This window comes from Antechinus flavipes, chromosome 4 (genome assembly GCF_016432865.1).
Source record: "Antechinus flavipes isolate AdamAnt ecotype Samford, QLD, Australia chromosome 4, AdamAnt_v2, whole genome shotgun sequence".
Taxonomy (NCBI): Eukaryota; Metazoa; Chordata; class Mammalia; order Dasyuromorphia; family Dasyuridae; genus Antechinus; species Antechinus flavipes.
Window position 1 is genome coordinate 238431145 of NC_067401.1, and position 13356 is coordinate 238444500.

General features: G+C 38.3%; 1 protein-coding gene across 1 annotated transcript in view; it reads right to left on the bottom strand.

Moving 5' to 3' along the window:
* The window catches only part of B3GAT2 (beta-1,3-glucuronyltransferase 2), a 93591-nt gene extending 80506 nt beyond the window's left edge, over nucleotides 1-13085 (bottom strand). Inside the window, exon 1 of the mRNA XM_051997222.1 lies at nucleotides 12316-13085. Within this exon, the coding sequence (XP_051853182.1) occupies nucleotides 12316-12990 (675 nt within the window). The 5' untranslated portion in view covers nucleotides 12991-13085. The remainder of the gene's footprint in view (nucleotides 1-12315) is intronic.
* Between the last annotated feature and the right edge of the window lie 271 nt (nucleotides 13086-13356).

A 13356-nucleotide genomic window follows, 5' to 3' on the forward strand; every position in this document is an offset into this window, starting at 1 on the left:
TTCTTCTAAAACTACATTATACTTTCCAATCACAGCATCTAAAAAAGTCAGCACTAGTTGAGAAGGTTATATGACATATGGAAATGATCATTAACTTTAACTTATGATTCAGGAGATGTGGGATCTTGTACTTGAGTAATATTGAGTAGATCACCTCCTCTCATTTTCTTCATCTATAAAATAAGGCATAAGAAGTAGTCTCTAATATTCCTCCCAGCCCTAAAATTCAATGATTTTCTCTTATCTAACTATACTTTTCCACTCCAAGTCTATCACCTAATCTCAACTTCAAGCAATGAAACTCTGCTTTCACACACCCACATTTTAGCCTTTCATGCTTATGAATTACCACAAATGCCATTCCCTATCACTGAAACACCCCTCCCACATCCTCTTCATCTAAAATGTCCTTTAATGCCCTTTCATTTTGTTAAAATCTCACCTCCTCCACAAAATCTTTCCATGTAAGCCCTGTTTAACTCATTATACTAAGCAATTTAATGAGAAAAATGCAACCAGCATTACACTAGGGTACAAATCAATTTTGGGGTGTTAGGAACTCCTATCACTCACAGTAAGAATGTTATTAAGGAAATGGGGATCTCAAAGGTAGCTGGAGAACTAAGAAAGTAAAGGATAGACATTTGGCTGATTCTGATTAGGACAGCATCAAACCTCTGAAAATAGCCCTCAAGTAGAGTAGTCATTAAGTTTCTCAGGATTTTCACCCTTCTTTCTATCCTTCATCTTTACTACCCTCAAGCTCACAATTGTCAAGCATTAATGTGTACTAAAGTTTATAAAATCATAGAAACAGAGCTAGAACAACCCTCAAAGGTAATTTGAGTGGTCTCAAAACTCAAATAGAAATTTTTTGTTCAGCTATGTCTGATTTTTTCATGACTCCCATTGGGGGTTTTCTTGGCAGAGATATAGTACTAGTTTGCCATTTTCTTCTTTAGCTCATATTACAGATGAAAAAACTGAGGTAAATAGGGCAAGGGACATGCTCAGAGTAACACTTTAAGTATCCGAGGCCAGATTTGAACTTAGGAGAATGAGTCTTCTGAGCTCCAGCCTTAGCACTCTACCCACTGTACCATCTAGCTGCCCCAAAATAGGTCATTGAGGTTGTTGTTATTTATTCTTTATTTTCAAAGAGGGCCATCACATCAGAGAGGGGATGCCATGACATGCAAGTGAATTGGATTTAGGTTTCGGAGGCTGTGCAATGTCACCTGCCTCACTTTCCCCTCCAGAGTCATCTGGGTCCATCTGGGTAGCCAAATATAGACCAAGACTGGAGATGGCCTCAGATACAGTGGGAGACCTTGGCCTTTTTAAGCTAAAGTATTTTAACAGGTTTCAGTTTGACTGAGGCTGTAACCATTCAGTGATTAAGACTAGGTAGCAATTGAAACAAAGAATGGCTTCTTTTACTTGGTCCAAACAACTTCTTGATACTATATTAAAGACTCTTCTTCAGGCACTGAGGGTTTATAAAGAATTTTCCAGTCTTCCTGTGAGTACCCACTACTATCTTTAATATTTTACTTCTGCCTTATCTGCAACCTAAAGGGTACTGATGAATAAGTAGTCTGAAGCCCAAGGCTCAAAAGATAAATATTTAGTTAGACTGCTGAGAATTTAAAGGTACTACATAGGTAGTAAGAACTAGAATTCACATTTGAACCCAGACCTTCTGATTACAGCCTTAGATTCCCTTCTATTGTACCATGATGTTTATGTTTAGATATGTTACTCCCACCATTAATAATACTATCTGACATTTATTATAATCCCTGTTTTATAGATGAGGAAATTGAAGCTGAAAGCATAAGTGACTAAGTGAGCAAAGGTGAGACCAGTAAGTGACAACTATCTGAACTTAGGTTTTCCTGTGTCTGAGCTCCTCAAGGTAAGAGACAGGTTTAGAACACTTCTTTTCCTTCCTTTTTCTCTATCAAACTACCTTGTGTTTTCTTTCTGATATAGATATATGTATATATGTGTGTGTGTGTGTGTGTGTGTGTGTGTGTGTGCCTATGGACAGACACACACATGCAGCTAGGTGGTGCAGGAGATAGAGTGATGGGCTAGGAGTCAGTAAGACTCATCTTCCTCAGTTCAAATTTAGCCTCAGATATTTAGTAGCTATCTGACCCTAGGAAAATTATTTAACCTGACTTGTCAGAATTTCCTCATCTATAAAAGGAATTGGAGAAGGAAAAGGCAAACCCCTCTAATATCTTTGCTAAGAAAACTCTAAATGGGGCCACCAAGAAGTAGACACAACTGAAAAATGACAGAAAACTTCAGCCTCCTCCCCTTGGCAATAGAATCTGGCATTTCCTAACTTTTACAACTTCTTGATACTATATTAAAGACTCTTCTTCAGGCACTGAGGGTTTGTAAAGAATTTTCCAGTCTTCCTATGAGTACCCACTGCTATCTTTAATATTTTACTTTTGCCTTATCTGCAACCTAAAGGGTACTGATGAATAAGTAGTCTGAAGCCCAAGGGAGCAAAAAGATAAAAAAGAGAATAAAAATATATTCCTGTTGCTGGAATGTACCTTGAAAATAATAGTAGATCTAAAATAAGGAGAGAACTGAATTTGAATCCTGCCACTCACTTTGTGATCTTAGAATGATATAGACCCTAAGACTAGCCAAAATCTACGATTTTTTCTCTGGAGGCCTATTTTTTTGAATGAAATGAAGAGATTTGCCTAAAGTACAGCTGGGTTTTGAACCCAGATATTTAGATTCCAAATGAAACCCTTTCCACTGACTCCCTAATTTGGAGCAGTATTACCTCTCTGAACCCTTGGTATTCTTATTATCTGTATTCAGATAATAATAGTGCCTACTTCACAGGTTTGTAGTGAGAATTAAATCAGGTAATGTAACTGTCACATTGAAAATCTTAAAGCACTAGTAAATAATAATCATAATAATTTAGAGTAATTATAAAAATGTTTCTGAGAAACAGTATTTTCATAAGCAGGATTTCAAACCTACATCTAAATATTGTAGAGCAATGATATTTAACTTTTTTGTGTGTCATGGACCTATCCTGCAGACCCATTTTTTAGAATAATGTTTTTAAATGTATAAAATAAAATATATAAGATTATAAGGGACACCAGGTTGAAATATAGTTATAACAATTTTTTTAAACCAAGCTCATGGATCTCAGGTTGAGAACACCCCCAACCCCCCACTCCCCGGACCATATTATAGAATTGTAAAATCATTACCATTGTAAACAAAGGAGGGGAAAACCAGTTTATCCTCTTCTTACTGGGCTCAAAATAGATGCTATGATGTATTAAAGATGTACTGATGTATTATAGATGAATGCTTCTATTTTTGCATTTCTGTGTCTAACATCTAGGCATCTACTACTGACTCTGACATGCTTTCAAATTTCAACCCAAAATAAAATATGGCTTTGCTCTAAGTGCTGTCCATCCAGGCCCTTCATTTTGTTGCTGACTATTTAAAGTTCCCTGTAAAGAAGTCTATCACACAATTTCCTGCACAACTCTATAATTTGGGATGAGTTGTAAGCCAGCAGATGCTATTAGTAGGAATAGTCTAATATCTATTTAATAAGAACTATAGAATTGTTATAGAGCTGATATTAAATTAGTAAATATCCAATTCCTTGAATTTTCTTGCTAACAATTTAGGAATATTGGATTCTAATTCCAGCCCTACCACAAATTTAAGTAATTTATAAAGGTGGAGGGCGCCTTATAGATTATTTAGCCCAATCCCCTCACTTTTTTTTTTTTTTTTTTTTTTTTTTTTGGCTGAGGCATCTGGGATTAAGTGACTTGCCCAGGGTCACACAGCTTGGAAGTATTAAGTGTCTGAGACCAGATTTGAACTCAGGTCCTTCCGATTTTAGGGCTGGTGCTCTACCTACTGCGCCACCCCACTGCCCCATCTCCTCACTTTTCGTATGAAAAATCTTGAGTCCACAGAGTTTAAGTGATTTACTTGAGTCAACATAACAAACTAATTTAAACCTCTCGACTTTAGATTCCTCATTTGGATAATAAAAACAAAAAGGAGGTGAGAGTGGAAAATGTCTCAGACCTGGAATTCATCAGTTCTTTAAAAACAAGCAAATTTTCAATATAAGCTTTGGGGATTTCAGAAGAAAACCTCAATTAGCCCCAAAATGAAAGTATCCTGGACATCTTACAATTTGTTCAATAAGAAAGTATTACAATTTAACACTTTGGTTTCTACAGATAAAGGCTCAAAAGATAAATATTTAGTTAGACTGCTGAGAATTTAAAGGTGTAATGTCTTCATGACTAAAGAAATATATTTAGCACATGGCCCTTTCACTCATTTTACCCTGCTCCGCCCCCCCCCCCCCTTTACAAAGTTAATGATAAAATTAGTGAATTCTCAGTTGAAGTGAAAAACCTAAATGATTTTTAAGTAATTTTATTTTTCCTAACCTTCTTCCTTTCCTCTAGCTTTTCAATTAAAATAAAAAACCACTTCTCCATTTAAGTAAATAAAGCCTGAGAACTTCTTAATCCAGAAGAAAAAATTAAACAAGGGAATTAACAAAGATTGTACACATTCACCAGTAAGAGGAAGGGGTTGCTGGCCTTCAAGACAAAACATAATGAATATGCTAGTGATCTGGCACTACCTCCTGCAAAACCTGCTGCCCTCAGGGAGTGAGCTGCCTATAGTACACCTGCTGAATGTAAATCCAGGCAAGTGTCTATTTTCTAGAACTGTTATCACTTCAAATTGGCTCAGACTTCCAGCATCTCCTTCACATTATAAACTTCCCTATTCATCTGAAATAATTCAAAACTGTTTCCCTACTGCCATCCCATTCTGATACCTAAGGCTGTTTTGAAAACCATCCCTTCATTCTGCTCTGGGTGTCCTGGCAAGAGGCACATGCTGGAGATGCAGTTGCTGATGCATATCGATGAGTATGAAATAAATTTTCATATTTTATCTCCTTGGAGAAATTATCAACTCTTACCTAAACACTACAGAATAAACATTTAATTTGGTATGTCAGAAAATAAAAAGCTTACATACTACCTTTAATTTACCTCCATGAAAAAAAATGAAAAAACATATTGTCTATAAAGAAAAGACAGATAAGGAAAACAAAAGTCAAAGGAAAAAAACAGAACTTATAACCAAGGAGAAAAGATGGATTCCATTTTGGAAGAGGAGACCAATAGTAATAAAGAAGATGTTAGATTACCTAAGATTTTTAGCTGTTTCTGGGATTTCATATTAAAATTTACTAACTTCATTTTCACTTCTACCCAGGCTGCTAATGTGTCATTTTAATAGTTATTTAAAATAAACACAATAATACTGACACTGGTTTTAAGGTTTTGCAGTTTTTACTAAAAAATTATTTCAGTCTAAACCACATTCTTTTGCTATATATAAAAGCTAGGGTATCATTATTTTGATTTATTTGTGTGCAGATAAATTCTGCCCCCTTTTAAGTTAAGAGCTGAGTTTATATGCAAAGTTTAAATTTCATGCTTCAATGACAATGGAACTCAAATCTACAGTAATGTTTAGGCATAAACTAGACAAAGTATGCTGATATTCTAACAGAGTCCTAAGGCTGTAAAGAGTCATATTTGGGTATTATTGAATTCTATATAGAAAGCACAATCTTGAAAACTGTGCTTAAAATAGAATGCAGAATACTCAATAAATAAGACCATTGGGCTTTAGCTTCTTCTATTTTGCTTCTGAAGCATGTCTTATAAGCAATCGCTATTCTCATTACTATTCATACAAAAGAAAAGTTATAAGCTCATAATTTGGAGGCAAGTGGAGCAGACAGAGGAAATTACAGTCACCCACTATAGTATCTAAGAAGTACCAAAACAAGTCCCACCAGCACAGAGCAAACACAAATTCACAGAGGCTACAAATAGAAACTATTTTGACAGGTCATCTGCTCTATTAGTTTGAAGAAACTAATTCCATTCGATTCTACAAACATTTATTAAAAACCTATTAGGCAAGATAGAGAGTAACATAATGGATAGAAGTCTGGTCTTAGAATCAGAAAGACCTTGATTTAAACCTAGAAAAATTATTTTATGCTCAAAATTTGGCTTTAACTGTTATGAGAATAGTTTACTCATTTGAATCAATTTAGGGGGTTTTTACACCAAGAATTCCTTTTACCAATGACGTCACAGATCTAAGAAGGAAAAAACAAAAGTACTAGATTTTAAGGAAACTGATAAAAATCAGGAGTTTCCATTCTATTGAGAGAATAAGTATGCAAAGAGTAAAATCACTAATAACTGGCAAGGAAGAGGTATGGGCAGGCGTTTTTGGGGGAAAAGATTGAAAGGGAAAGAAGGACAGAAGGTTTTGAAATCTAGAACATAATTCCTGATAGTCAATCAAAAAACAGTACCAACCAAATGGATATCTGTATGAGTAAAGGCATCAAAAAATGAGTCATCAATGTACAAAGAAATATAAAGAATATACAAGTCAGGCATCCATGTATGGGGAAGAAGTTGAAATACATCAAAACAATTACTGTACACCCTTTCTAGTTTTCAATCTTATAAAATAGAACTGTATACACACATGTAGTTCTATATGTCATCTTCAAAATGTCCTAATATCTTAATAGACTCATGACATGTTTTCAGGGCAGCATAAGCTTAGTACTTGTGGTACTTTTCTAGGCCAATGCTCTATTTATTCTAGACCTGAGGGACAGAATCTCCTAGTCTATCTTTATTCACTTTGAAAAGAAAACATTTTAACTAACTGTATCAAGGTTAAGGGAAAATGTGGACCTCAGGTTACCTATCAGGAGACACATGGGGCATTTACCATTTAGGGTAAATTGGATTTCAAATGCTGTTAACTCAGATTTTTGGTTTTTGGTTTGTGACTCAAGCCAGAAAAATACAAAAAAGGTTCCTAAAAAGAAGAAAGAATCAGGCCCAAGTCTTAGCACCTGTTTCTCTCCCCCCACCCCCACTTTGGAAGGCTGGAAGGAAGAGATATCTTCAACATGCATCCTTAAAAGACAATATCTTTCCCAAAGCACAATTGGTATTGGTGTTTGTTTTCCTAATCTCATCTCATTAAGATCTCCAGCTTTCTATCACATCAGTGTTTCACAGTTTGTTCCTGTCTGGAAAGCAATTTTTTTTTCCCTTTAACCTTTCAATTCAATTGATTCCCAGAGGTGAAAACTGACTTTCCCTGAGATTAATCAGATACAAATCTTGGAAAACAATCAAGGTTTTCAAGAATAAAAATCTATCTATTGAAAATATTACTTGGTAATCAGTTACATAAAAGTTACAGTTATTTGTAACCCTGACATTTATTAAGGTGACTTAAATCCTTTGTAAACTAGCTGTTCTAGGGTGTTAGATCAATAAGATATATAAAAGAGGGGGGCATCAGTGGTGGTGGAGTAGGAATTACCCATGATCCAATCATGCAAAAATCTATAAGGACTGCAGAGAAAAAAGCAAAGGGTGGTTTTAGTTATATATTAAGGTTGAAAAGCCTTTGATACCACTTCTTACAAATGACCTATTTTGTTTCTGTGGGTACAATTCACACAGAGCTTCATTTGCAAATGGATGTGTGTGTGAATATGGGACTGTTCAATACAAACACTGCCTTTCCAGCACAGCCCAGTAGAAAGGGGAGGCTGAAAATTAGTTCGTTGAATGTGAGAAAAAACTACCATTCCACTTACTAAGGAGAAATAATTGAACATGGATTGCCTGTTGCGCCTTTAATTTAATTTGGAGACCTTTCATCCTTTACTTTCCTGCCTTTGCAGCCAATACATAGGGAGCTAATTTGTACCTGGTTCATTTTCCTCCTTTTATCTTATCTACTTTAACATCATTCATGGAAATTAGAAATACCATGAATAAAAGATGAAGTCTGTCTTGGGACATTCTTTCTTAACTGCTGTGAATCTCTTTAAAAATGGTTTTATATTATTGGGGTTTTTTTGTAGGTGCTTTTTTCTGATAGGAGACAAAAGGATAAAATGAACATTTTAGCTTTAGCAGTCTCTTCTTTTCTTTGAATATATAGTTTTCCCACCCCCAAAAGAAAGAAGTCTTGTTTTCATATAAACTTTTCAGCTCACGTACAAAAAAGTATATGTCATGTCTCTATAATATAATACAAAGGGTCTGCACCTGTGATTTCACTGGTATTGTAAACTTCCAACTTGGGAGACTCCTTTCTGCTAGTGTACATCAACACTAAGACCTTTAACTTTTTGAAAGTTGCTTAAAACATAAATAGTCAGCCTATTTCAGAAGTGGGGCTTGAACCCTGGATTTCCTGGATTTGAGGACAGCTTTCTGTCCACTACTCCATGCAATCTTCCAATGCATATGAAACCATTAAATTCTAGAGTAGACTTCATAATTCTTTTGCATTAATAAATTAGGATTTAAAAAGAACTTGACAACTAGTCAATGTATCAGTATACAGATTTCCAAATTTCATCAAATGGACTTTCAAAACGTTCAGTGTTACTCATTATGCAAATAAAAGAATAAGAGACTGTGTAAAAAGAGACTATTAGGTAACAGATGCCTGCCCTGCATAAAATGCTGTATGGAGAGGGGATAATAAGAGGAGAGAGTGAGGAGAATTCAGAGGAACTGGAAAACAGCATTCCTGTCCTGTAGTTGCTTAATTCTAAATTCTAAAATTTTGTCATCCATAACATAAAGTGCTATGGGTGTGAGAGTTCCTTTTCTGGATATAATAAAAGGCATTTTTCTGTTTGATAGACAACAGATGCGCTGCTTCTTTTACAGCATAAGTTTATTTCTTTCACTCATACATCTTTCTGGTTATGAATCTATATAGAATATCTTACTGTGATTTTATATCCCTAAAATTTGTGCATATCCTCATTGTATATTGGGAGTCTCTATAGTTTTCCTATCTTCCCTACAATATACTTTTCTTCTACTCTAGCAATTATTCTTCTTATGTTCCAATAAAAAATCTACAGGAATGTTCTCTTGCTGTTTAATGTCCACTAATTAACACCCTCCCTTCTAGCTTGGGAGACATCAGAAGGAAGGTTGTATTCTGATGAGTTGAATTTCCAAGCATATGCCAATTCTCCCACCAGCAGGGGAAAAAAAGGATCTCACATCTCACATCAAGGAGCTAGAAGCTAGGCATAAACTGAAAATCATTTTCCTTTACAATTCAATCTCCTAACAGGTTAATTAAAGAGAGTGTAAATTACTTTACATAAACACAATAGATGTTCACAGTTAAAGGTAACTTCCAAGTGAGGGAGGGGGAGTGATTTAGGGTAAAATTATGGTGAATTAAAATTATGATTGTGATTCTAAATGAAAGTCACTTCTAATAAAGTACCCCAGTATGAGAAAAAAAATTAGCTAAAATAAATTAAGAAGCTGTTGTGCTGCTCTGAAACATAGTGGGTGCTTGCCTAATGAATATTTGTTGACTTGAATAATGCAAAGGTCCATCATACAAGCTCTATTTTCATTTGTTTCTACAGAAAATCACAGGAAATCCATGCCTGAAGCAAAAGAGAAGGGAGAATCAGTTCTGCTCTGGCTGTTTATGGAGTAGAAGATAATGAATGAAGAGAGAGTAGAGTCTCAGGATTACCCTCAGTCTTTCAGTTGTTATTGCCCTACCTCCAAATTTGAAAAAGGGATTCAGAATGGACTCGTGATTTCAATCGTATTGGAAATTTTGAGAGAAGAAACTCTCTTTACTAATACAGGTTAGCATTGTAGAGTTCCCAAGAATTGGCTAGGTCACTGAGAGGTTAATTAAATGACTTGTAAAAGACCAAAGAGCCAGTAGGCCAGACCCAGGTAGTCTTGGTTTTAAAGCCAATTTTCTATTCACATTACTTTGAATTTTCTCTCCATATCCTCATATTATTTATATAAGCAAACATACACAGTATATACACACACACACACACAGAGGCATATACCTACATATACATATATATATATGAAAATGTGTCCCCAGATTGCACAAACTATGTGTGTGTGTGTGTGTGTATACACGTGTATATGTATATAACTTTGTATTGTGTGTGTGCTCACACACACATTTTGTATTATCTATGGATGTGTTATTTTCAAGCCAATGAAATATAGCTCTTTAAAGAGCAAGGAATGCACACACACACGTGTGTGTATGTTTACATACATATACATAGTGTGTTTATATATATTTATAGAGAAACCATTTATATACTTACGTATTTTGTCTCTATATCCAAAACCTAATACAGTGCCTAGCACCATATACATGCTTAATAAATGCTGAATTGAATGAATGAAAATCAAAGTTGTGAATGGCATTTAGAAATGAAAGATCTTTACACTGCAGTCTGGGAAAAAATACCCCACAATATTTAATTTAGAAAGATAGATACTAATTTGGATATAGAGAAAGTCAGAGAAGAATCAGGGAGCAAGGCAGACTGAGTCATGTTATAGATTTGAGATAGAGAGTATTTAGAAGCAAGAGCAGTATGGACGGATTCATATTTGATATGATTTGTGGGTATTATTGATTAACTGTCTAAACATGAAGAATGATAAAAAATATTTTTGCACTCCCATTTTATTTGGGGGAGTCTGAGTGACTGTAAAAATTTAAGGAGGCAAGGAATGTGTTGTCTTTGTAACTCAATTATTTCTTACAGAAAAAAAAAAGTTTTTAAAGAAATCACCATTTGTCTCTAGAAAATCCAGAAACAATAATTTGAAGTGTACCTGATGCTTGTGTATGTATAGGGATACTTAAACTGTAAAAGGATCACAAAGCAAACATTTGTCATGCCTGTAGTGAAGTAGCCAGCTTGAAGAGATAGACTGGATTCTTCTGTCAGGCCATGTCCTTTTGAGCAGAATACTGATTCCCTCGCTGCAAAAAGCTATTTCTCCAAAGAAACATCTTGGAATAGGAGAGGGAGTTCAACCTATTCCTTGGGTTCAAAAAAAGAGGTTAAATAAAATAGTTGGGAATAGGGCAAACACACAAATAGAATTCCATAACACCATCTTTCTTTGAAGGTGTTTTGTTCTAACTTCTAGAGTCTAAAGTTTGAAAGGAAAATTATTTGCAACAAGGCATGTGCATTGCTTCCAAATAAAATGTGCCATGGAATTGTGCACAAGAAAGGCAGGAGAAAACTTATTATTCAGATGCTATTTTTAAATATAACATTCCTATCTTTTCTTTCTACTCCTTTAGTAGATCTTTAGGAAGGCAGTGGTGAATTAGATAGAAAACCAATCTTGTTAAGTCATTTAACTTTTCTGTGCACTTGGCAACATTCTAATACTGAGAAGTTACAGAGCAGCGGTAGATTTTCGTAGGTGGAAGAAGTTTCCACCCCAGAAGTTCTCTACACCAATGAAAATTAAAATTCTAAATCAAAAAGTGATTCTCTACCTGTGATTCTCTACCTGTTCTGGTTTTCTTCTTTGCTGAAATTTGTGATATGACCATTTTCTCTACTCCAATCTTTCAATTCCTTTCTAACTTACAACTTTTTCACTTCACACCAACTCCAAGATTTCTCACATTTTTAAGTGTAAACTTCTTGAAAGCTGAGGATATTTTTTGTTTACTTCTTGTATCCTCAGTACCTAACAGCTCTGGGCAAGTAGTAGGTACTTAATAATTGCAGGTTGGGTTAAACTGGCTCCTCCATTCCTTTCACAAACATCAAACAAGTAAGGTCACAGCTTTAGGGTGAGAAGGGATCTTAGAGACTATCTAAGTCCACTCCTCTTAAAAGGAAAGTGGAGCCTGGTGAAATTTAGAGCGACTTGCCTACAGGTGGATATTAAGTGGCAGGCCTGGGATTCGAACTCAGATCTTAAAACTTCAACTCCAACAATCTGTTGATTTCACTCCCAACTAAGTAGGACTTAGCATAGGCAATGTGTAGTGTCTATCGAAATGGAAGTTGCCCACTCAACCCATCCCTGGATCTGGAACAAAGGCCGGAGCCCGGCTGCCTATCTCTCTTCCCTTGGGGACGTGAGACTACGGCCGGTGAAGTGCAGTAGCGCTGGTGACGGCTACCCCCGGAGTGAGGCAGGAAGGATTCAGGACCTTTTTCAGGTGTTCTGGTGTAAAGGGGGGCGGAGAAGCTGCCTCAAATGGCCAGGGGGCTCCCGGCTCCAGAACCCTGAGCGACCCCCGCCCCGGCGGCCCCTCCCGCCCCAGGTGCGCGAGGAAGCTCACTACCTCTTGGAAGAGCTCCAGACTGTAAGTGTTGTCGTCGTCGGCGAAGAAGAGCACTCCGGGCTGCGGCCGCTGAGGCTCGTGTTGGTGAGTCTGGCGCAGCCAGGCGAGGCCGGCATTGCGCTGCTCCGTGGCCCGCGGCAAGCCGGGCCGCTTATACCGCCGGGGCGTGGGCACGTGCAGGTGGGTGCTGGGAAGCCCCGCTCGGGCCAAGAAGCGGCTCACCAGCTCACTGCGGCCGGCAGCGTCCTCCACCAGGATCCAGTGCAGTTGCGCCACCTGCCGGAAGGTGTTGGCCAGCCGCGTGAGCTCTGCTTTCTGCACCGGGCGGCTGTAGGTGGGGGTGATGGCATAGATGGTGGGCAGCGGCGACGGCATCTGAGGTGGAGGGGGCTGCGAGCGGTTGCGAGTTTGCTCTGCGCCCCGTTGGGGACCGCCGTCGGGGCTGCCGTCCCGAGGGAGCAGCGGGGGCCGCGGGACGCTGGAGCGCTGAGCTGCGCCCCAGCGGCCGGCCGCGTAAGGGGAGAAATGAGGATGCGGGCCGAGGTGGGGCGCAGGTCGGCGGGGGTCCACGTCGATCATGATGATGACAATGAGTACCCAGGGCAGGAGGATGAAGAAGCGACTGAAGAGGAGGGACTTCATGGTGCGCTCACCCCCAACCCCTCTAGCCCCCATGGGGCCCCTCCAGGCCTTCCAGGGGGCACACCGGGGTCGGGGGGGCAGGGCACCTCCGAGCCGCAGCTCGGAACCCGGGGCGCTCGGCGCCCAAATACCGCCGCCGCCTTCTTTTCTTAGTTCACGAAGCTTGGTGGGGAGCCCTCCCCATAGGGACGTGGAGAGCTGGAGTCCCAGGGCCAGGGGACTCAGTGCATGGCAGTCAGAGGGAGCGGGGTACAAGAGGAGACCCAGTGAGGGGCGAGTTGGTTAGGGATGTGAGCGCAGTGAGCAGGTTAGGGGCCAAAGGGAAAAGCGGTTGGGATTCCTTCTCCCACCCTCAGTTCTTCAGATTAGCAGGTGAGTAGGGGTTCCTTCCAGGTCCCC